Source organism: Colius striatus, chromosome 27 (genome assembly GCF_028858725.1).
Source record: "Colius striatus isolate bColStr4 chromosome 27, bColStr4.1.hap1, whole genome shotgun sequence".
In the NCBI taxonomy this organism is placed as follows: Eukaryota; Metazoa; Chordata; class Aves; order Coliiformes; family Coliidae; genus Colius; species Colius striatus.
Window position 1 is genome coordinate 1021009 of NC_084785.1, and position 23314 is coordinate 1044322.

At 44.1% G+C, this 23314-nt stretch overlaps 2 protein-coding genes across 4 annotated transcripts in view; one reads left to right on the top strand and one right to left on the bottom strand.

The window, feature by feature from the left end:
- Nucleotides 1-1721: 1721 nt before the first annotated feature.
- Nucleotides 1722-2949, top strand: GNRH1 (gonadotropin releasing hormone 1). The gene is made up of 2 exons (XM_010203519.2): nt 1722-1862; nt 2731-2949. Exons 1-2 carry the CDS (start codon nt 1722-1724, stop codon nt 2947-2949), a joined length of 360 nt encoding a protein of 119 aa, XP_010201821.2.
- Nucleotides 2950-4511: 1562 nt separating this feature from the next.
- DOCK5 (dedicator of cytokinesis 5) overlaps nt 4512-23314 on the bottom strand; it is a 74010-nt gene continuing 55207 nt past the window's right edge. The window contains exons 42-52 of one of the 3 annotated variants that reach the window (XM_010203540.2): nt 21829-21910; nt 21545-21629; nt 20822-20908; nt 20208-20384; nt 18036-18119; nt 17561-17698; nt 17300-17454; nt 16402-16579; nt 14036-14174; nt 12498-12613; nt 4512-11013 (exon numbers count right to left, since the gene is read on the bottom strand). In XM_010203540.2, coding sequence (XP_010201842.2) covers nt 10912-11013; nt 12498-12613; nt 14036-14174; nt 16402-16579; nt 17300-17454; nt 17561-17698; nt 18036-18119; nt 20208-20384; nt 20822-20908; nt 21545-21629; nt 21829-21910 — 1343 coding nt within the window. In that variant the 3' untranslated portion in view covers nt 4512-10911. The other 2 variants (XM_062015829.1, XM_062015830.1) reach the window with 2 other exon arrangements.

The window sequence follows — 23314 nt, forward strand, 5'->3', positions numbered from 1 at the left end:
ATTATTGGGCTAAGCAAGCCCTTTCTCTCTTTAAATGTCATCCCTCAGAATGAACAAAATCATCTGTTTACCTTCAAATAACCTTAATTGTCACATGGCTCATTGGGGAAGAAGGGAGTCTTTAAACACTTAGAGGCAAATCTCCCCTCTGAGGTGATGTGCCTACGCCAAGCTAATACTTCTCCCCCAGAAGCAAACTATTTTCACAGCTTGATGGGTTTATCAGCTGCAGTTAAATGTTGGCTGCTCTTGTCATGAGTGGGAGGAGCATTAGAGCAGGAAGAATTACTCTTTGCTACAGTCACTAAATCCTCCTTGAATGATTTACTTATCAAATTACTTTTAATCCATTAATGCCCAGGAGCTCAGGGGAGCAGGAAGAGAGGATGTTTGGAGAACACTAACCTGATACATTCAATTGCACATAAAACAGGGCACAGTGAAGCCCAAAAGCTTTCTGTAGCCAAAATGACTGAATTTAACTCCTGCCTGCAAATAGCTAGCAAGTCCTTTATAAAACTCCAGTGCATTGTCTCTTAAGAATGAAGAACATGCATTTACACACACTACATGAATCCAAACTAAGTGTCTGGGTGTCCTATCCATTAAAGGAACTCCCCCATGACAAGAAACCATGCTTACAGCCCAATATATGTGTTCACTTGATCAGCTTAATGCCATTTTGCATTGTATAGAGCAAAGGATATCAAAGCCCTTTTAATTTAAGCATTAAGGAGGACTTTGAAAGGAGAATGCAAAAGAGTCTGTGCACTCCTGCAACCCCAGGATGGTTTCCTTCGTGCCTCACAGCCTCAGACTGAATTCCTCACCTGGTTCCACTCCTGTAAATCCCTCTCAACAAATTCAAACTCAGCCAAGAACTTGTAAGCAAAAGTTAGAAGCCACTGACAGAAAAGATTGTGTGTTTTCCACAGGGCAACAGCAGTCAGCTGGGTCTGCACGTCACGTTTTACAGCCTCCTAAAAGAAAGGTCGTTACTTTAATGGCTCTTAGAGAAAACAGCTGAATTTAATAACTACACCAGGGGGGTTCCAATTATGTGCTTTAGTCTACTGCATTACAGCAATTTTAAGAAGAAAATTGCAGCCTGGGAGATAGAATTAGATAGAGCTACCTGCTGTGAAAGGTTTGGTGTTGGGGTGGTTGGATATAAAAAGGGAGATGACAAACACACTTGCAGGGCTTTTCCACACAGAGAAGAGCTGGACTTACTCTGCAGCCTCTCTCAGCAAGCAGGTAATGTGCTTGAACAACAAAACATATTCTCTTACTTGTTTAGTGCTTACAAATGCTTGAATTATAGGAAACTTGCATTAGAAGAGACCTCAAAGAGACTCTTTGAGGAGGGAGGGACATTAGACTAGAAACTGGCTCAATTGAACACAGGGGTTAAGTATCAACAGGGACTTCTGTGGAGCCTTTGAAGTCCAGATGTTCCTAAAACTCTGACAGGGTGTTCACAACTACTAATTTAGATGGTCATCCATATTTCTCAGATGTTAAATCTCTTTACAAGGAGCTGATCCATACTTTGAGAAGCCCAAAATCCAGCTGTAGCTCATCCCCAGGCACATCCCAGGCACAATGCCACTGGAGTGCAGATCAGGAGATGCAGAAATGCAACATTTTCCTACTTCTGTAGGATAAAAATGGAACTGTAATGCCATCATGATCAGAAAGATGTTTTGCTTTCTCACAGGATGGAAAAGTCCAGGAAGATCTTTGTCACTGTCCTCGTGTTTGTCATGGCTGTGGAAAGCTGCTTGGCTCAACATTGGTCTTATGGGCTGCAACCAGGAGGGAAAAGGAACGCTGATTACCCAGAGGAATCATTGCAGGAGGTAGGCTCTAGCCTGTAAAACATCTCTGTTGGTGTAGCTAGGATCCCTTACCTGAAAAATATGCATACAAAAATAGGTGACATCAGCTTTACTGCACATGCATAGATCTCTGGCTCCTTCCCCTCACACACACACAGAATCAAAGAATCACAGAATTGTTCTGGCTGGCAAAACCCTTGAAGCTGCTGCAGTCCCAGCCCTGCCCTCACCCTGCCCAGCCCAGCACTGACCCACAGCCTCAGCACCTCAGCCCCACGGCGTTGGGATCCCTCCAGGGCTGGGCACTGCCCCAGCTCCCTGGGCAGCCTGGCACAGGGGCTCACACCCCTCTCAGTGACATTTGCATGGGTACATCTACCTGTATCACACACCTTTTTAAATTATTAACTGGAAAATGACTTGGATTAGGGTAAGATGACATTTGACAGCCTTGCATGAGGAACAGAGGCAGCTTTGGCAGACAGAAAGTCTGGGCAGCTGCTCTGGAGGGGAGATGGAAGGTTGAGTTTCAGGTTAAACCTGACTTCATGCTCTCCCTAAATTTCAGCTACTGCTCTGAGGGGCTGTTTTATGACAATTCATTCACTTCACTGAGAACGTGGCAACCAATTAGATGGTAAGCAATTAAATGAGAAAGCAGATGGGGAAGATTCTGCCCACCAGTGGTTTTCCCCCCCTTTTCCAATACTTCATGTGTAGTCATTCATAGCAGCAGTTCACTTCAATTTTGCTGTAGCACAAGCACAGCACCTGGCAAAGAGCTGAAGCTAAAAGTTGTGTAGCAAAACTGTCTCATCTTCATCTGTAACGAGAGTTGCTTGAGCAGAAAAATCTCCCTTCATGAAGGCTGTGTCACTTCCCAATCCAGATTGCAAATGAAATGGAAAAACTAAGGGGAGTGCAGAAGACTGAATGCCCAGGCTCAGCCCAGCGTTCCGGCCTCAGTGAGCTGAGGGAGGCCATGGTAAGGAACATGTTTCTTCTTGCATCTCATTTTCCCATAGAGAGGACCAGCCCAGGCTGGGAAAGTACAGGGAGGAAAGAGAAAAAAGGTGGTGGAGGACTAGGAGGAGGAAGAGGCATGTAAGTTTAGTTCACATGTGGCAATACTGGCTCTGCCCTTATTAGCTGCATCATGCTCAAGTACCTCAGAGCTACAGTCCAAGGACAGCCCTACACTGTCCTTAGGCTCTTGTTGTAGCAATGTCATTACTCACTAAATTAAAACCAAAATAAAGTCTACCACAGTCTACCTTAATACAAATCTATGCAGCAATCACAGATGCTTAACTTCAAAGATGCACTTTGCCAGCTGAAGGATGGAGCCATATGGAAGCTGCTGCTCCCAAGGTCCCTAGGCTGGGAAATGTATTTTCCATTAGATGCTCTAATGCAATGACAGCAGAGACTTCACATACAAACCAACTGCCATAGAAAGAATACTCTCAAGTAAAAATGTGCTCTTTAATTAATATAGCAACACCTTGATCTGGCCAGATGGTCACCACTTTCTGGGAAGTGTCTCTGAGCTGTCCTAAAAGCTGAAACACTCAATCTGGACTTCATTGCTGAAGCCAAGACCAAAGTTTCAAGTATGCATCTAACCTTTCACTGAGGAACTGGCCTGAATCAAGGCTCATAAACTCAGTCCTGGCAATGCAGACAGGTCAGAATCTGACTTACACTGGATTTGCAGAAACTACCTGAAAAGTTTGGGTTTTCTTTAGATTACCTTTCATTCTATTTGTACTCAACATAAAGTGGAATCTTTGTCCATGACTCTGGTTTCCAAACTTGCAGAATGAACAGCCAGAAGCAATAACTTCATGGTTTTATACCTTTCTTTCTGCAAGAGACTATCTGCTAGGCAGGAAAAAGATCCCACAATAACCATCAGGATATTTCAAATGAGTCCTTTCAGCTTCTTGCTGAGGGAATCTTGGCCTTTTTTGCAGAGCTGAAGGCACAACCCACATCCCTCCCCACCCATCACATTCTTGGGCTTGCTCAGAAAGTGCTGGTAACCTCACCCATAAGTGTAAAAACTCCTAAGCCTCTGCATCAAACACATAGTTTGGATGTCTTATTCCACAGCACAGGCTGGACTATGTGGCCTTACTGCTGGCTGCCTCATGGCACTGAAAACAAACTCAGCTTTTTCCAGATGCAGCTTTTCCAATGTAACACATTCCTGGAGCTGCTGCAGGATTATGCAATGAGCAGGGAGGTGTCTGGGAATGGTTCACCCCATGGAAAGTCTTCTCAAACTATCATCCTCATGTCCTGGAGAAGCTGGTAGTGAGCACAGATTAAAAATGCACCTAAGCTATGACATACAGGGGAAAAAGTAACACAGTGAGACACTGCATTTATCCAAAGCAGCTCAAGGTTTCTGCTCTGAGGTAAGAGCATAGATAATGAAACAAGACCAGACCTAGCAGATGTGCCACAGGGAGATGGTTTCCATTTGAACAGTACTAAGGTAACAGAGAGAATGGTACCAGGGCAACTGTGCCACTCTGTAACAGCCCTGTAATGCTTGTGCAAGCACAGCTTGCTTGTCTCTGGTCTCCTGGCCAACTGCTTAAGCTCCCAGAGACATTCTACATACCAACACTTTGTGTAAGTTCATGCTTCTTGTCCTAAACTGCTGTCCAAGTGCAGTGAGCAACAGCTGCTGGGGTGCACTCCAAGAACTGCTGCAGTGCTGGGCCTGTTAACAGATGTAACCTTGGTCATGCTCTTTAGGGATGAAAAGGGCCATTCTAAGCACCAGTTACATTATACTGCACCATCAGATCCATGGGCAGGTGGCAGAGAAATCACGTTGGGTCACATTTAGGTCACTCTAATCCAATGGACACCATAATATGAGTGTTTTAGCATTTGACCAGGCTTTAAAAATCCATCAAAGCAATTTCTTCTCTTCAAATGTGTGTTTACAGGAAAGTCTGATGGAAGGAGAGGGCAGAGGAAAGAAGATTTAAACCCACAAAGCCCAAAGGAACTCTGGACCTAGAACAGAAGTTCAAAGCTGTGTTAAAATCAATTCCTCTTCCAAGGACCTTTGCTTAGTCTGCAATGTGTGAATAAATACTCTGAAGTTGCACTTAAACAGCAGAAAATTGTTGTCTTCATTAGTAGCTTGTATGTAAAAGAGCAAACATTCCAGTCCAGGGGCAGGGACTTGGCAGCATGGGGTCTGCTTTGTCTCCTGCAAGGAAAACTAGGATGTGACAGCTTTTGTTTCTCATGTACAGACAATGGCTGGGCAAAGGCACTGTCTGATCTCACCAGTCTCTGGATAAAACACTAATACCACTTGGTCACAACTGGAGAACACCCTGCTGGAATGTAACTCCACTCACACTTCAGTGGCCCACCAATGAAAAGCTTTTATATGCTCTTTGGTTTTTTTTTACTGGTTCACTCATAAAAACTACATTTATTTTAAAAAGGTATTTACAAACTTTACAGCAGCCAACACAGATTTAAAAACATGAAAATGTATACACCTTGCTTTATAGACTCAGTGATTCATGTGTCATTTACCCTGATGCAGACTCCCTTGGGAAATCTCAGCTCCTAACTCTTTCTCCAGAGCCACTTTAAAAGCTGTATTTTTGTTGATTCAGTTGCAGGGGACTAAAGGAAAGAGGGGAGAGAAACAAAAAGGAAGGTGTTTGCAGTCTGCAGAGGTGGGTTTTGTAACTAGCATCACATCCAGGATCTCAAACCACTGACAAAACCAAGTTACACAACAGCCATATTCTTCTGAACTCAAGATAAACACATCCCAAGGTTTCTCATGTCATTAAACCCCTATAATAGCAACCATGATAAGCTACATCATTTAATTCCACGTGTACCAGGGCTGAATTTCAGAGCTGAGGACTCACACCTCTGTTTAGAAAGAAATATGAATCCTGCAGACCATGCATGTGAAAAACAGGTTCAAAGTATGCAGCAGGGATCTCCATGGCAGCCTTAAATCAGAACAGCCAGACCAATACAGCATAAACTGATGCTTTTCACCTTTCAAGCCCCTTTAGACTCCTCATTCTGCTCCCCACAGTGCCCAGCACACTGTCCTAAAGGTGCTTTCATGTTACCAGGAGCAGAATTAGGTGAACCTCTTGTGCTTTTGCAAGAGCTCCTCTTCTCCTGCCACAAAATCAATGCAATCACACTATTTGTTTACTTTCTGATGTAGTCCCAGGAAAAGCTCACCCTGATCCACTAGATCACTTGGTCTGCAACAGCAAGCACTCAGTTAAAAGAACAGCTTGATGGAAGGCAGCAGGAATGGGTCAGGAATGTCTTCACTATATAAAACACAATTACAGACAACTTCAACTTCTTATTTCCATTTACAGTTATAAAAATAAATAAAGGAGAGGCAATCTGAGCATGAGCACTGTCCCCCTCACTCCCTGGTCATCTGTGGGGCACAGGCTGGGCTGCAGAGTGGGAAGGTTATTAGAGGCACGTTCTCAAAAGCCACTGCACACACACTGGGGTGTCTCCTGCCACTGCAGATCACAGAGCTGTCCTCACTGGCATCAGTGTCCTTTCCTAATCCAATCATCCACTGAAATGGAAAGCTGTCTGTTTCTCTCTTCCCCTGATGTGGATTAGAGCCTGTAACATTTCTGAAAGGAATTTACCACAGCATGACAAATTTTAATTAAAAGCTCCAGCAAACAAGTGTTGAGCAGATTCCTCCCAAGAAAAACCCTCAAAGGCTTGAAATTTATCACCAGCTTTCAACAGCCTGGCTCTGAAATGGGATCAGGTTTTGTCTTCTCTGCAGACTGGATATTGAACTTGGAGATTTGCTTTATTCCAAACTATGAATTGGGTGGAAAAGCTGCTGTTTGCTTTCATTGCTGGTGTGCAGAGACAACATCATCGTGGGTTGTTCTCCTGTTTGCCCTCTAGTTTCAAAGACATGAGATGACATTTCTAAATAACATGGGAAGATGATTCTTGTTTTGGAAACGAAGCAGTGAGAGCTTAAATTGGCTCTGAAAGTTAAACCTGAGAACTTAAGCCAGGCAGGTACTGCAGAACAGAGCAGAACACTTCAAAAACAATACATAAGTCACAGGTCTGGGGACATCTCTCATAATTCCACTTCATTAAAATCAGTCAGGCTCTGTGCTTGTTCACACACTTAAATGCCCAACTGCCCTTAAAAATCTGACACTCAGAAGATAATGCTTTTTTTCCCTCTAAACTTGGCACAAAGCCCTAAATCATGTAGGCACAGTGCAGAAATTCCATCTTGCACCTCTAAGCAAACGATGCTGACTTGTATCAGCTAAGAACCTTCCTCCTCACACACCACAGTCAGCGATGCAGTGAGAGAACTCAATGCCTGTTTGTGAGTTAAGCTTGCCAAAAGGCAAGAAGTGAGAAGAGTTTACAGCACTTCAGACTCTTAGAACAAAAGTAATGCTAAAAAGTTTCAAAGCCCCCAAGCTTAAACCCTTTCCTGGCACATAAATTTGCCAATGAGAACATCTGAAATATCTCAGGAAAAGCAACTTTGCTCTGTGCTCTTTGGGCATCAGCTGCTCCTTTCCTTCCAGTCAGGGTGATGCCTCAGCTGCATCAGTCTCTGACTGGCCAGACAATAAAGGCAACAAGAAGAGAAACCTGAACTCTATGGACAGTAACCAAGATAAAGTTTAAGGAAGCTGCCAGGTGAGCCAAGGCAATTGCAAGGCAGAGCATGCAGGGAGAAAGCATCCTCACTGCTGGTTAAAGGAGCTGGCTCTTTAGTAGAAGTCAAAGAGCAACATACAAACTTCCTCCACTGAGGTTTTGCTGCATGGACTACTGCCCTCCTCCAGGAAACAAAACCCTGCTGAATTCACAAGGTCCATCCTCAAATGAAAAGTTATTAAAGCAGATCAAATAAGGCTCAAAGTCACCTGGAACTAAAATAGCCAAATCTGACAGTCTGTTTACCCAGGACAGACAAAGCAGCTGGGATTCCAGCAGTGTCTCCTTTGTTTCTGCTGACTTACCAAAGGAGTCCAAGCAAACCTGCTCTGAGAAGAAAATGCACCTAAGGATGAGGTAACTGGCAGATGGACAGTGGGGAAAGGCACTGAATTAACAATAGGTGGTGTAAATATGTACTTTTCTACAACTCAGACCACATCCTGCTGTTCTGCCTGAAGCAAAATTCTCACTGATGTCAAAAAGTTGTTGTTCAAGAGCTCCAGAGGCTCCTTCAGTTCATGTGTGCAGCAGGAGGACGACAGTGGTTAGCAGAAGAGGAAGACATGGACAAAAAATGAAAGACAAGAAAACCCTGTGGTTTTCAAGTCAAGCAGCATCTATGCCCAAGAACATAATGTAGAGCTGACAAGTCCTACAACGCCCCAGAGAGAGGGGGTGAACCATGGTCAAGTTGTCCAGAAAGGTTTCAGAGATTTCCCCTGAGAAGGCAACAGCCCAGAAGACAGTTGCATGTGCACCACAGCAAACAAGGCTGCAGATGGATGGGATGTGACTGCAGTGCAAGTTCCAAAACATCTCCAGCCTGTTTTGTGATGTGAATCCAATATGAGCCTTTGATGGAAGCAATCTGTTTCAGAGCCATGCAGGAAGCAAAGCAAACTGAGCAGGTTTCTTTAACTGGAGTCACACTGAAGCCAAAGGAATGCAAGAACAAAAGAAAAGACTACTTCAATCTGTCTGAACAACAACAAAAGCCCTAGGGTGTCATCACTGGGTTTGGTTTTTAACCCTGAGAAAGGCTTTGCTGAGAAAAGCTTTCATGAACTTCAAGGAACTTCAATTTCTCAGTAAGGTGAGGACATTTAAGTCCTGTGAGCAGCAGAACAGTGCAGTGACCTGCAAAAACCCCCAACCCAACAGTATTTGTGTTTATTGCTGGGAGCAACACCCTCACCAGGGTTTTTTGTGTGTTTCCCCATCTTCTATCAGAGAAGCAGAAGTGAATTATAGTCACAATTAACCAGCAAATGATTCCCTGGAAGACAGAGCCTAGGACAGAACCTTCCCCAACACAGATGAAACCCAAACAAGCCACAAGCTGTAACCAAAGCTTTGTGTAGGTTCAGAAACTTGGGTCCAAACCCCTCAGCTGATCTTTAGGATGAGCTTTAAGAAACCCTGAATGTGACAGGAGAATATTTCCCATAAGCCAAGAAAAATCCCCAACTCCAGTGGCTTTTCAGCTGCTGGGGATGTGGCACCACCAGGCAGCTGCAGATTTGGGGGGGATATACAAAGACAGTTTCAATTGTGTAGCTTGATGAGAAAACTGTGACAAGAAAACACAATGCATTAGTGCTGAAACAGGCAGTTTAGGAAAGCCCTGCTCCCCACAGCAAAAACAAAAGGATGCTGTTACTATCTTTGGAGCCATCTAGACCTTCTAAGATTAGAACAGAGCAGAAATATACTGCAAGAGAGTTTTAAACTGTGTTACTGAAGGTCCAGGGGTGCAGCCCTTCTGCCAGAGCCCAGAGACATCAGCCCTGAAAGGTGCAAAATGCATCTGCCAGCATTAGGAATATTAACCACAAATGGTGATGGCCTCATTTTTACCCAGCAAGATTTCAGGCACAGAGGAATGCTGAGTCTAAAGCCCATCTGGTCCATGAACAACAATGATAATTGTGTTGAACCTTTGGGTCACTATGCAACAGTGAGGACAGGCTATTCCAGTGTGCAACAGTGAGGACAGGCTATTCCAACAGTGTGCAATAGTCTTTTTCTGCATGGATCATGTGAATTTGAAACCATTAAACCCCAAGATGATGTCAGTTTTTCCTCTGTACAAATAGAAAGACTGAGGCTGACATCCAGAGCAAGGAATAACTAACTAAAAGAAAAACTGAACAGGTTATCCCATCCTCTAAGGAAAGAAAAGCTGCAGGGAGATGGAGTGATCCAAGTAACAGGAAATTAGGTGGTTATCTGTCAAGTCTTTCATATACATCCCAGATCTAAATGTCTCCTTAAAGTCTAGTGGCTGTTCAAAACCTAGCTCAAGGGAGTCTATAAACCAAAGTGCAAGTGCTGCCACAGATGGGTGCAGGAAAACAAGAAGGATTGCTTCTATTTCTGTGAATTTGCCCAGCCAAAGCAGAGGTTACAGTAACCATCAGACTTTGTGTCTGAGGTCAGGATGCATCACCAGTTTTGCACACCCCATCCAAGTTGCTGGTACCAGTATAATGCAGCTTCTGTTCTTCTCACGGGACAGAAGCAACTTTCTACATCCCCTTAAATAGCACAGAGAGGAAATATTGTCCCAAGTCCCAGATGCAAGCACAAAGCAAGAAGGTGACATATTCATGGAGGAGTATCAACTGCTCTGTAGTGCTAAAAACCAGAATCAGGAGGGAAATTCTGACACAGTACTGGTGAACCTGAGCTCTCCATTGGGAGTGAGCAACTGCCACTGCTCCAGCAGAGATGGTGTAAGGCAGAATGTCTGCTCTTCATCTTAAATACACATGTTGACTAGCAGAGAAAAAAAAAGGCTTGTTACTCCTCTAACAATGCTCAGGTCTCTGCCTGCAATCAAGAATCTTAGGAGACTGCACATCACACACCAACACCTGACATCTCAGGAGCTGACATTTCACAGCTCAGGACTGGCTGGGATCTGTTGCCTTCATGCAGATCAGGCCACAGGAGGGGCTGGGGCCCAAGTACAGCTGTGATGAACTTCAGTGAACATCCTGCAGGACTCAGACTGGGGTGGTTTCCTTGCTGCAAATCCCTGCTGGGTCAGATTTACACACAAGAATTCCTGTAGGGCAGCTTGTCCTGCTATGTGATTAGTGTCTCCTCAGCACTGGCAAGGCAAAGCAGAGGTTGGGGAATAGTCACAAGGACAGTTCCTTTTGGTATTTCCCAAAGAAAACTCCATTCCAGGGGGAATGAATGGAATGACAGGTGAGATCAGTAGTCTTTAGGGTCAGAGAGCCCTGGGATGTCAGTAGAAAGCAGCCACTTCACTGTAGGTGCTTGCTGTCAGAGCAGTGAGTGAAGAGCCTCACTGCAGTCCTTGCTCTGAAGAGACAACGCTGGATTTTCTGGCTTTTGGGGGTGGGGGGGGAGGTTTGGTTTCCCGTCTGCTGGGTAGTGGAGGAGCCACCTGGAGTAGGTAAAAACACACAGAAAGAGAACTAATTACCAGCAAGTGAAAACATTTTGCTTTACCAAAGAAGAAACCCAAAAGCTCCTGTACTACTGGATGCTCCTTTCAGAAGCAGGTCTTTGGGTTGAGTCTCTCAGTGCCCAGTACTAAGAGGAGTAAACAAGGACAGATTACCAGGAGGTGACAGAAGCAGAAAGGTCTAGCTTGCTAGAATATTAGCTGCAGATATGTGGTAGTTGCTTCTGACCTGCAGCCTGACTTAGAGTCACAGCTCTTTACCCTTTGTTTCATCAGTCAAATGCCAATAAATCCATTTCAGGGTTTCAATATTCAACTACTTTCATCATGCTGGCTGGATGAGTTGCACCAAGTAGAGACCAAAAGGCTGTAAAATGCTTCAAATTCAAACTTGTGAAACTAAGTGGTAGCAAGCAGAGCTCTAAAGCAAGCCACAGCCTTCCCACCCTGCACTGAGGCTTGTAAGGTGTTTCTTGTTCTTGCAGGAAATGCACTAGTAGGTTCTTTCCAGTTGGTTCTCTGCTTGTTTTAAGGGGCACCCTGTAAACAAGATGTGAAAGTGCCAGGTGAACAAGCTCACCTCTTGCTTGGCTGAAACTGCCAAGATTTCAGGCCTATTTTAACTGAAGGAAGACAGTCAAGCTTTAGACCACCACCAAAAGCAACAAAACCCTCCAGAAAAATACTTCTACAGTCTCTCTTCACAGACTTTCAAATCCTTCCTATTTGGCTGCAAGCCAAGGTCAATGTTGCAAGCCAGAACATGTTAGTAATTAGTTTTCTTACAAGACTCAAGGGAAGGAGGCTCTTTTATTAATCCTCTTCAACCAGTGACTCCCACAGCATCCCCAGAGCTGCCATATTTCCACCACTCATGCCACCAACAGCTGCTGTGCTGCCCTTTTCAGAAGCACAATCAACTCTGAGCAAGTGAAGGGCGAAGCACAAGGCTTTATACCAGTGTCATATCCCTCTCTAACAGAATTCACTGGTCTGTTGTCTTCCTGGGCTGTCAGAGGTAACAGAATTGTGTCATCATCCTTTATATTCTTTTTGGTCAAATTCCAGTTGATCTCATGAAGGTGAATCCTTTGGCAAACTGGAGTGGAGAAGACATCCATCCCTCTCAGTGAGCACAAGCAGCTCACTCAGCTATTTCACACTCATTCTGTGCCTGAAACGTTTCCATCACTGTGCCTGTTTGTTGTCAATGTATCTTCCCACTCCCACACAGAATTTGCCTAAACCAAAGACAACCCAGCTCCCACTTGAGAGACTGCACTTGATGGGCTTCTGTGGAAGCAAAAAACCTTCTCTACTCTTCTGTGGTTTCAGGAAGTGAAGCAGTAAAAGCATTCGACAGGTTTCAAGTAGAGCCACTCTAGGAGCAGCTTGCAAAATTCCACTGGTGCCTCTTTCTCTAAAGCTGTTCTCCAAAAAGAAGTCAGCTCTCATTTCCTTACCTCCACTGAACTCCTTGGGTTGCTATTCTCATAGGGTTTGCTTTTGGGAGGAGGTGGGGGTGGTGTGCTCTGTAAGTTAGCAGTTGCCAATCCATCAGCTTGCAGTGAGGGAAAACCTGGAGGCAACAACAAGGAGAAGAAAAGGCATTAAAGTGGGTGGAAAAGGAGCAGGAAATGAGATTGGCCATGGAGAACTGTAAGGGACATTCATTTAATATCTTGTGCTTTTGTGCTGCTAACAGTTCTCTGCTTTAAACTTTAGCTAAACCTGAATCAATATGTCAGAGCCACAGCTGCATCTCCCTTAAGCTCCAAATGCCCAGAAGAGTTCCATCTTCATCAAATGAATCTAAGTGTATGTGAAAAATGCATGCCTGAGAGAACAGAAAACTGACTCCATTATCACATCTGCAATGTTCAGAGGGGTTTCCTTTCAGCCTGGGCCTCAACCTGAGAATTCACTTTGATTTTAACTCCAGTTGATGGAGTAGATAAGTACTCAAACTTCAGAAGAATTCCTGTCCTGCTACTGATGGCAATTCAAACTGCCTGACTAGAGGAGTGAGGTTTCACATTCCTTCCACAGATATTTTCCATACAGTATTCCTGCATTTGTTTGTTTCTCTGCCTGTCTCCAACTCTGTTATGTATTTTTTGGCTGTATTCCTCCCATGACAGTTTTATGCTAGTTTAGTTCATCAGCTACACTGGATTCTCAATTCACACCTATGTAAGAGGAAGGACAGCCAGGTCCTACATGGCAACTTGTGTTCTGTGTAAAAAGAGAGCAGCAGAGGGAGAAATGCACTGGCAAGCAAGGAAGCTGTCAGTGGTGACCCTACAGTTATATTTTTACCTTTAGCCATATTTACATGTTGCTTCAGAATTAACCACAGAGCTCACTGGATATGTAACTGTGCAAATGACCCATCTTGCTAATTCCTCAAGAGAAATCCCTTCTCTTTCAGGTGTAACATCTATCAGCTGAGCTTCTAAGCTGCAGAGCAACTTCTCACCACATGATGGGAGTTATTGTTCACCCATTAACAAAGAAAATTCACCCACAGAGGTATCAAAAATGCCATGCTGGGCTGGTGCAGACCAAGAATTCACAGGAGATATCCCTCTAGTATGTGCTGTACCACCTGATGTGATGCATTGCCAAGCAGCTCCATTGATTGCTTGTGATGTTCACCTTGAGGTTTAATATCCCTTCCCACAAGTCAGAACAGGAGAAAACAAGAAAGAAATAGAAGAACAAAGAACAGGTTGTCTGGAATTCACCTGGTATACTAATTTTACCAAGTGATATGTAAGTCACAAGTATGGTTGTAGTGCCTTTGATAACACTGCCAGATTCTCTTATCTGACAAAAACATGTCCCAACATGAACAGCCCTGAGTCTCTTTCTGTGAACTACTTCAGAGCAGTTCCTCTCTCCCTCCTTAGTGAGGTTACCTCAGCAACTACACAGTAATTCCTACTACTGCAGGGTACTGCCCTGAAGGATATGGCAATTGCTCTGTAATAGAACTTACTCTGAGTTCTTGGGGTTTTGGGAGTGATTGGTGGTGGGCTGCAAGGTGTTGATTGCTGGAGTGAAGAACCCTGAAGCAAAGTCAGTCTGTTGTCTCCTAGTTGAAGACTCTTTGGTCTTTGTGCTTTTCCTGACATGGCCTGGGTGAAACAAAGGGTAAAAGAAAACCTTTAGAAGTCAGTAAGGTTGCTGCACACATATCAAAATCAGACCTGTCACAAAGGCATCAGCATGGTCCAGAAAAGCCATGCATGAGAGAGAAAGAAATGTGCATTCAGGTGAGACACCAAGTGAAACCACTGCACTGGCTAAGCCATGTCAAAAGGCATACACTCTGCTCCTGTGACACATCCAGTTTTCTGGGGGACTTCAGTAACTGGGAGGCTATAAAACTGTTTTACTGAGTGTAGTGTGTGAACTAAGAAGGGGAGCCATCAAGCTGACAAACTCCTGCCTTTGACTGGCAGTTGGGTGAACCAAGTCTTTCCAAGAACAAAAAAGATGAATTCCTGAGTGCAAATCAGGACTGCTAGGACCAGCCAGCTTCTCAGGGCTGTGAAACAAGTCCATTGCAGGCTTTACAGAACAAACTCCTTGCATCTGGGACTCAGGAGATGTTGTTCCAGCTTCTCCCAGCGCCATGTGTGTCCTCTGTGCTCTTCACTCAGATCATGAAGCCACCTGAACGTGGTCCCAAGGGTCTGGTGCACAAATATTACAGTCCTTTTAAATATTATTGCTTTACAGAGAGGGCTGTCACTGACATATGTAATTAAACTCACTTTCAGAGATCAATTCTCCATCATTGAGCAGTTCAGTATTTCTCACTGCACAGAAGGGACCACACATTGGGGTACAGCAAACAGACAACTTAATAAAGACCAAAGCTGCTGGACTTACAGCAAGCCTTTGGTTCCCTCTGGCTTTCTGGCTCCAAAAGCAGCTTCTTTTAGTCAAGAGCTGCTAAAATCAGACTGTCCAATTCTTGTGCTGCAGCTCTGGAACAGACCAGCTATAAAAACCAGCTTTCTCCCTGCTTTGCAATGTTCTTAAGCATGACTATAACCCTTGCCTGCTCATTTGCTTCAGTAAGCTGATCACATATGTAATCTGCCCTCTGAGCTAAGGAGGGAGAGGGTGGATGTTCTGTTTTGTGTATCTCAGCTCTCTGTAATGCAGTGTCTTGGACTGACATGCCTAACTGTCCCAGCAAACTGGTCAATACAAACAGGCTTTCTCCCAGATCCTTTTCCCCCTCTGGTTTTACTTTAAGTGACCAGCAGCTGACATCACAGTTTGTGGGTTAAACCCATTTAATTCAACTGCAGCTCTCTGAGGCAGAAGGCCAGGCCTCCTGAACCACTAACATTTAGCATCTCAGCTTTTCCCCAAGTGGAAAGCCTGTCAGTACCAAATGACATGATTCTGGAAGCACAGTTCCCTCTTTTACAAGTCTACTCCACAGACTCCCCAGTGCTGACAGCATCACTCAGTTTTTAAGAGAATTCCTGACTATATAGCAGCATAACTTGTTCTTGCCAGATTCAGCTGGGATCTTGGGAGAGAAAGGGAAACAGAACAACCCATGTTTTCTCATTATTGACACAGCCCATGTTAAGTCAAATCAGCATCACTGAGCCACCAGCTTAAGCACTTCTTGCCTACTCTCTGACATCCCTCTTTGCATAAATCAAGATAATACTCCAGCTCTGCTTTTGGGCTGAAACTTCTCTGTATTAGGTGATCATTCTGAATCCTACTATCAACCTTAATGCCCAAGCCTCCAATATATACCCCCCATTACAACACTCCTGTGGGGGTACAGATTCTCTCCTGTTCTCACACAGGAGGTCTGGATCAGAGCATAGACTGGAAGAACCAGTCTTTCCAAGTCCCAAGCTGGTGACCTAACCACCAGACCATCCTTTTTCAATTCCCCAATCTATCAAACTGATCTTCACCTTGCAGTCCATTTGATTTGTGCAGTGGTGCTGACTGATAGCAGCTGAACATCTGGCTTGCCAGTTGGGTCTCTGAGGGGGTTTGTACAGAACAATTGTACACGGTGCTGAGTGCATCACACAGTCCTCTGCTCTTACACAAATGAGGGTACTGAGCACCTAGATGCAACATCAGTGCCTCATGCTCCCAGTTTGTACCTTAAAGCCAAACTGCAGTTTAGTCTTTGACACAAGCTTTCCAAGTAAAAAGAGCAGGAACTACTCAGATGATGAAGGCTTTTGGCATTTGAACCCCTCCCACTGTTTAATGAAGTTCCCAACGACAAATGTGGCTGAAAGCAATGGAAACACTGAAACCTCCTGCTGGGGATTTTATTATTGCTATCATTACTCTACTTATTTTTACCATTTTGGATGTCAGTTCCATTTCTGGCTCCTTCTCTACAATAACCTGAGACTTGCTAATACTCCAGTCCTTCCGCTTGAGCTTGCTGATCCTGTTATCAGCATCATCTCTCACAGCTGGCTCCTCAGCTCTGGAAGCTGTTGAGATTCTTCTCTCCAAGAGAGGCTCCAGAATAGATCTGTGGCCCACACCAAAAGAGTAAAAAACAAACCATGAAGCATTAGTCCATCAGCCATTTAAAGCACTGTTATAAAGCTGTGCTCTCCTGGTTTGTACTGTGAAAAACGGAGTGATGACTGTGGAACTGTCAGTGGGATTTGTGCTCCTGAAGTACCCCCAGCACCTCTGAGCACTGTGTCTTACATACAAGATAGTGTGATGTACTTGCAAAGGGAGTCAAAGCTGCTTTCCATGCAGAACTCTGCCACCAAGTATGCTGTGAGACCTTGAGCTATCACAGATGAAAACTGGTAACCTCAGGAAACGTTTCTATGTGTGGCAGCTCCTTTTGACACCAGGTATGCAGCTGCAAACAGGGCAGGTGGTCCAAGAACCAGATACTATGCACCTCTTTGCAAACCACATCAAAGTGAGTTACTATGTGGTATCTTACACCTCTGTTTTCCAGCATGCACCTGAAAAGCATTGCCTTCATCTCTTTGGTATCATGTAGATAACTGGAACTGCAGAGACAGACAATCACAGCTTCAATTCCCACAACTATACCCTGGCTGTGCTTCAAACTCCCTATGTGTAAAATGGAATAACAACATTGGTCTCCATTTCAAATCTTCAATGCACAGGTATTGATGTTGTGTAAGGAATAAATCCTTCAGAGCAATTCTGACAAAGGCATATCCCCACTCCTGTAAGTCACACGTAAAGGCTGCAGACTCACCCATCTGAACCCGGTCTGGAGGAGGCGCTGTCAGATGATGTGGAAGATGTGGAGACCACAGATGTGACAGAGAGTCGTTTCAGTGTGGAAGACATGATGTAGGGCAACACAACAGAGCCTGACCTGCTCTGTTTCCTCTCAGTGAGGGAGGGAGGCTGCAGATAAACGTGCTTGTGAGAAGCCACGTAACACTAACTCAGGTGGGACAGGGGAGAGTTGTGTTTCCTCAAGGCAAAACACTAAAGAACCAGGTACACTTACCAAAGTTATCACACCATACTGCTTCTCCACCTTCTTCTTCAGCTCTTGGAAACAGGCTGTCAGTCTGTCATGCAGAGGCTTCAGCTCTTCTGTCAGCTTCTCACCATGGATCCTGATCCCTTCTGCCAACAGTGGCATCTGAAAAGAGGAACAAAATTAAGCTACAAAAGGACAAAGTCAGCTCTCCTGTTCTGGGAGGGAGTTTTCTATGCATGTTACACACTCAAATACACTCAAAGGATTTAAATCAACATGCTTTGAGTTTGCAGAGGTAAAGATGCAATCATACACCCAGATTCCATACTCAGCTTTGCAAAGCAAGGCATGGAGCATCACTTCTTAGCCCCCAAAGCTGTACAATATTGGGGAGGTTTAACTCTAACTGGGCTCTGTGGTGTGGAAGCTGGTGAAAACTGGACTTGGAAAAGCAACTGGCCTCACACATAGCACACCCACCTCCTTCCCAATCCCATACCTGCAGAGCAATGAGCTGCTTCAGCAGTTCAATTTTATCTTGATCTTCAGGATGTTCTAGAAGATACTTCTCTGTGAAAAAGGCCTGAAATCAAAGAGAGAAGATGATCCAAATACTGCATTTCTGTCATAGCTAACTCTGAGTGAAAGATTCCTGCACTTTAAAAGTAATTCATTGCCATCATTCCTCATGGGGAAAACCAAATGTTGCCAGTCCCCTGACACAAAGCTGAGGGACAGAGAACCATGGATCTTTGTGGAGAACTAGGAGCAAATGACACAATTGTTTTTGAAGCTGTTTTCTTTTAAATTGCCACTTTTTTAGTGAAACACAGATACAGACAAAATGTTCCCTCATCAGATCTGGCTTCTTCAATTCCAGTCCTCCCCCCATAACACAGTACTGATTTGAACAGCCAAGGTTCCATTGGTTGTCACTCAAATGTCAGCAGCAGACTCAGTCTCTTGAGTCCTCACTTTAAAAAGCCTTTCATTTTTAGCATTCAGTGACCTACAGTACCCAATGACCTGCAAACAGCCTCAGCTGCAGAAAGGTGAACAGGGCACCTCCTGCCTGCAATTTCCTCAAGCTCTGTGATTTAAGCCCTCAAGTACAACACCTTCACATGGGGTTTGGTATGAAGATCCAGTAGAGTGAAAAAAAAAAAAGGCTGTGTTGAGATTTTGACTCACAGTTTGATTCAACAAAGCACCTTTGGTCTACACTCCTTCTGTGTTTACCTTTAATCTGGTATCAGTCTGAAGTTAAACAAACACAAGTAGACTTTCCTGGACCGAAGCCTGAATGTTGTGCCCGTTCACACGATGTGTTACAGTGCCTTGTAGTGAAATGCATCACAATTCCTGGGCAGAAGAATTGACATTTTCCTTTTTCCCCTCAATAAAACCCTCTATTAATTTTTCATTTGGTTTTAAAATGCATCCCTGATCTATTTCAGCCTCTGCATATACTCCTTAGTCCTGTGTTCTATTAACTACATCTTAAGTGTTTACAGGACTCGTGGTACGACCCTGAAAAAGGCTGATGTCAAGAGGAGGTTAGCCTGGGAAAGGACTGCTGGGTACATCCCAGTGGGTTTTGCTTGAAAGTGTTTAATTATTGCAAGAAGAAAGTGCATGTTAAAAACACAGACTTTGGCTTTTGGCTACAGTGGAACAATTCAAATGCAAGGTTTTAGCCGCCCACAGAAGCCAAATGTTCTGTGCTGGTCTTCGGCTCCAATAGGAAAATATGAAGCAGAAATGAGTATTTCCAGATGTGGTTGCAGATATTTTATGTTTCCCAGTTTTAACTGCTTGCCCACTTTTGTAATTCTAAACTTTATGTCAACCTTAATTCATAAAATGGGAGGATTTAGGGCCAGGTTCAGCCCTGCCAATGTATGCAGCTCCTCTGAAATCAGCAGAGTCAGACCCCAGATAAATCAGACCCTCTCCCATCTCACTTGTGCACTATATTTCATGTGACTGGAACACATCTGAGAGGAATTACATGTTTTAACACCACCCATTCAGTTTATGGAAACGAGCACCATGTTTTGTGCTGGGAATGTCATCATTAGGTACTGGAATATGAAGAGCTTCAGTTAAACATCACCAAAAACAAGCAAGAATGTACATGGTTCAACTGAAGTCATCTGAGTACAACTGGATAGGAAATACTGAAGTCAACTGAGTTCTTTTTCCCTGAAATACATGCTCTGTGCTTCAAGACTCCAAAGATAGATTATCTGCTGGGAAGAGAAATCCTCATTTGCCACACCAAAGTAATGCAATGGAGGAAGCTGCCTCTTGCTTTTCTTTGCTACTTGCACTGTTTGTCAGCCTGACCAAGCATCTCAGTGCTCCCATGAGCTAGGATCATGTTGTTATCACCACTGTAAATGAGGCCCAGAAGAGCTGGCTCTTTCATCTCTGTGGCAATGAACAGCACTAAAACTAAACTCTAAAGATGTGGAGCTTTTCCACCTTGCAGTCTAGTGGAAATATCTGTTCTCCTCCTCTTCAAGCTCTGACCACACAGACACAGCTACTGAATGAGCTGTGTCTGAGTAACAGGTGGAAATTGAACTTGAATCTCCTATGTTCCAATTCAGGTCTCCCAAGACTGCAGAGCTCAACAGACTGAGCTACAAATAAATGTGAAAAAGACCTTTTCATAGTTGGTATATCCTCCCATGACTGCTGGGTCCACAATCCCGTTCAGGAGCATAGAGAGAGGATGCACGGGAAGACTCCTGTCCCAGACATGCTGCTGGACAATGTTGCTGATTTTCTCATTGGTTAGCTCCATTGTTTCTATGGCATTCTCCAAGGGGCTGATCTCTTCCTGATGGAAAGAAGAATCAAAATAAGCCTTCATTTACCTCCACTGACTATGAAGTTAAGGAACTCCTTGTCTACGAATGGCAGCAGAGGATTTTGAACCCCCTGTGCCAACTAACTTGCCATTAAGAGATGAATGCAAGAATTATCTTAAACCTTAACTTGAAGGAACAATAGTTTAGGACTTGGCTGCTGACTGTGGAGTATGTTACAGAAGTAACCACTCTCCTAAGCATTCTCCAGCCAACATAGAACTCTGCTGCTTTGGGTAGAGCTGCCTGCAGCACGGCATAAAGAGACAAGCACACCAAAGAAACACACACAACTGCTTTTGCCTGAAGCAGAAGTTATTGATGTGCCACCTCCAAATGAGGAAAGACCAGTAGTCCTACCTATGGTAAGAGTCATGAAAGACTGGAGGGGATCAGACTCAGAACTCACCGTTGTGATCTGTTTGACTTCAAACCACTTGAGGATGCCTGGAAATGAATAAGCTGTTGTGTAGGTTGTCCTTTCTATCCACATATTCTAGAAAGAAGAAATTCCAAGGTGTAAGGGGAATACTGGTCTTGCATTTCAGTTCTCTTCTGCAGTAGAGCATGGAGCCAGGCTTCCAGGACTAGGTGTCCACCTGTGATTGTGGCATGTTTAGCCAGTTATATGCAATGTGCCCAACTAATACACATGAGCAACAGTCTGCCCTGTAGGCAGCAAGGAAACACACTGTTACACTACACTCAGGGCTCACTCTCCACTGCAAATCTTAGAAGCTGGCTTGAAATTGAATTGGTCCTTCATGGTTAGAGGCTGGGCTCCCTAAGGATGGCTACATCAGTCTCCCAGACACCCAGCTGTACCCTGCAAGAAGCTGCAGCTGGACAGCACAATAGTCATGGGCTCTAAATTAAGGGTTTTTGTATGTTACCTCTTCAGCTATGGAGCCCCTGGACATTATCACATTGGCTTTATGTAAAGATTGCAATGTGAAGTGCAGCCCCTCCCACATTTTCATAGAGAAACTCCATTGTCATGGGTGGAGGGAAAAAACCCCCAAACCTGTGTCAGTGCCATTCAAAATGCCATCAACAAATTACTAAATGCACAGAATCATCTTCTCATAGCACAGACATCCAAGCCAACTGGTATCAAAAGCCAAGGACTCACAGCAAACTCATTGTCTGGATCTTTTTCTCCTTTCCTGACTGGTCGGGAGTGTGTGAACTGCTGCACTTCGTTTGCTCTGTAGTAGCTAGAAAGAAGAAGAGTCAATGGTGAGATTCCTCACCTCCCATCCTTCTTATGTAAGTATTTCTTCATTTCCTCTCAAAACCAACCAAGTTTAAACCAAACTGTAAAAGAAGTTTACACAGGACATGATGGCATTCCACCTTGTGCACAGGCTAGCTGAGCAAAAACCACAGAGGAAACATTCAAGGAAAAGAAATTACTTTAAGATCTGCTCAGGAACAGGTTTATCTTTATAATTACGTGGCAGGTTCATCACAGGCTTCACAATAAAGCATTGCACATCTGAGCAGCTACAGTTAAGGATGAAAAACTATGAATCCTTTAGGGAAAACAGAAGAGGGAGAGAAATACCCTTCCTGTTCTCATCAAATGTCAGACTTCTCAACAATTCCCTGTGCTCCTGTCATGTTCACAGAAAGGCACTTATTAGTTCATCAACAATCACAAACATTGTGCTGCTTCTTGTAGTTTATATGCTACTCATGAACTAAAAACCTGAGGAGATAAGGGTTGTACAAATGCTTCCAGCTCTTGACATTCCCTGGTGAAATGCTTGGGAAGGTTGAGAGCTACCGAGCTCTAGTTTGGGGACAGGAAAACAAGGTTCTCTACTAGGTTTGGATTAATCTGTCTTCTCTTTCCCCCACCACCCCACAGTTAATTGTCAGATTCTTCCAGTACAGTGGATCACCACTTTTTAGATCAATAAAGCCAACTGAAGAAAGTAGGTTGATTTTCATCAGCCAGTATCTCCTTCAACTTGTGCAACTCTGAACCACGAGAGAGATTTAAGAGAAGTTAACAGTATCCCCAAGCAAACAGCTCATAATGCTGTTCCTACACACTCCTGTTTTGAACACTGTTGTAAAAGCTTTGCAGAAGTAAAAATCTGTCTGGAAGAGCAGCATAAACACTTTGACTCAGATTAACAGATTATTCACCTGCCAACTGAAGTAGCAACGTTCTACTGGTGGGTAGGGGAGCCTCATATGTCCTTTACTTCACTCAGAGTAGTTTTAAGCAGTATTTTGAATGCAAAGGCAAGGTCATTCTGCCTGCACTGAAAAGCCAGCTGACTTCTAGCCAAATCTGAACCCAAAACCACATAGCCACAGTAGATCAAGTACTGAGCCCAAGTTAATATATTCTTTCTCTCAGGAGAGCTTATTAGCTTGGGCTTCATGCCATGCTAAGCATGCTATACAGCTTCTAGTTGAGAACTGGTGGAGGACTGGGCTGGTTAAGTGTGTAGGCATTCCCTGAGACAGCACACTATTCATAACAGTACACCATTATGAAACAATCAAAGGAGGAACAAGGCATTTTCTCATAAAAAGGCAAGGAAACAGATTCCAAGCAACAGTAAAAACCAGCCTGAGACAAAGGAGCTTAAAAAAGCATGAAACTAAAACAAACCACAGAGCCATCAACCCCTGCCTAACATAACAGTGACTTGGGCACTCAAACTCTTCATCTTCTCAGAAGGTGTTTGTAAGAGTCTGAGAAGAAGCTGTACCAAATCCAAGCTATGCAGCTGCTCCCCTTTCTAACGGGGCCATGCCAAGGACCCGGAACCAAACACCCCCAACCTTTTGGAAGAGTTCAGATCTGGATCCAAATTTTGCAAGTTCAGGTTCATCTTGAGCCAAAAAAATGAGAACAAACACAAACAGATGCAAAGGAAGG

Coding starts and splice junctions, on each gene's coding strand:
- GNRH1 (XM_010203519.2), top strand. CDS start 1,722: ATGGAAAAGTCCAGGAAGATCTTTGTCACTGTCCTCGTGTTTGTCATG. Junction 1,863..2,730: donor CAGAGGAATCATTGCAGGAG/GTAGGCTCTAGC, acceptor TTCCCAATCCAG/ATTGCAAATGAAATGGAAAA.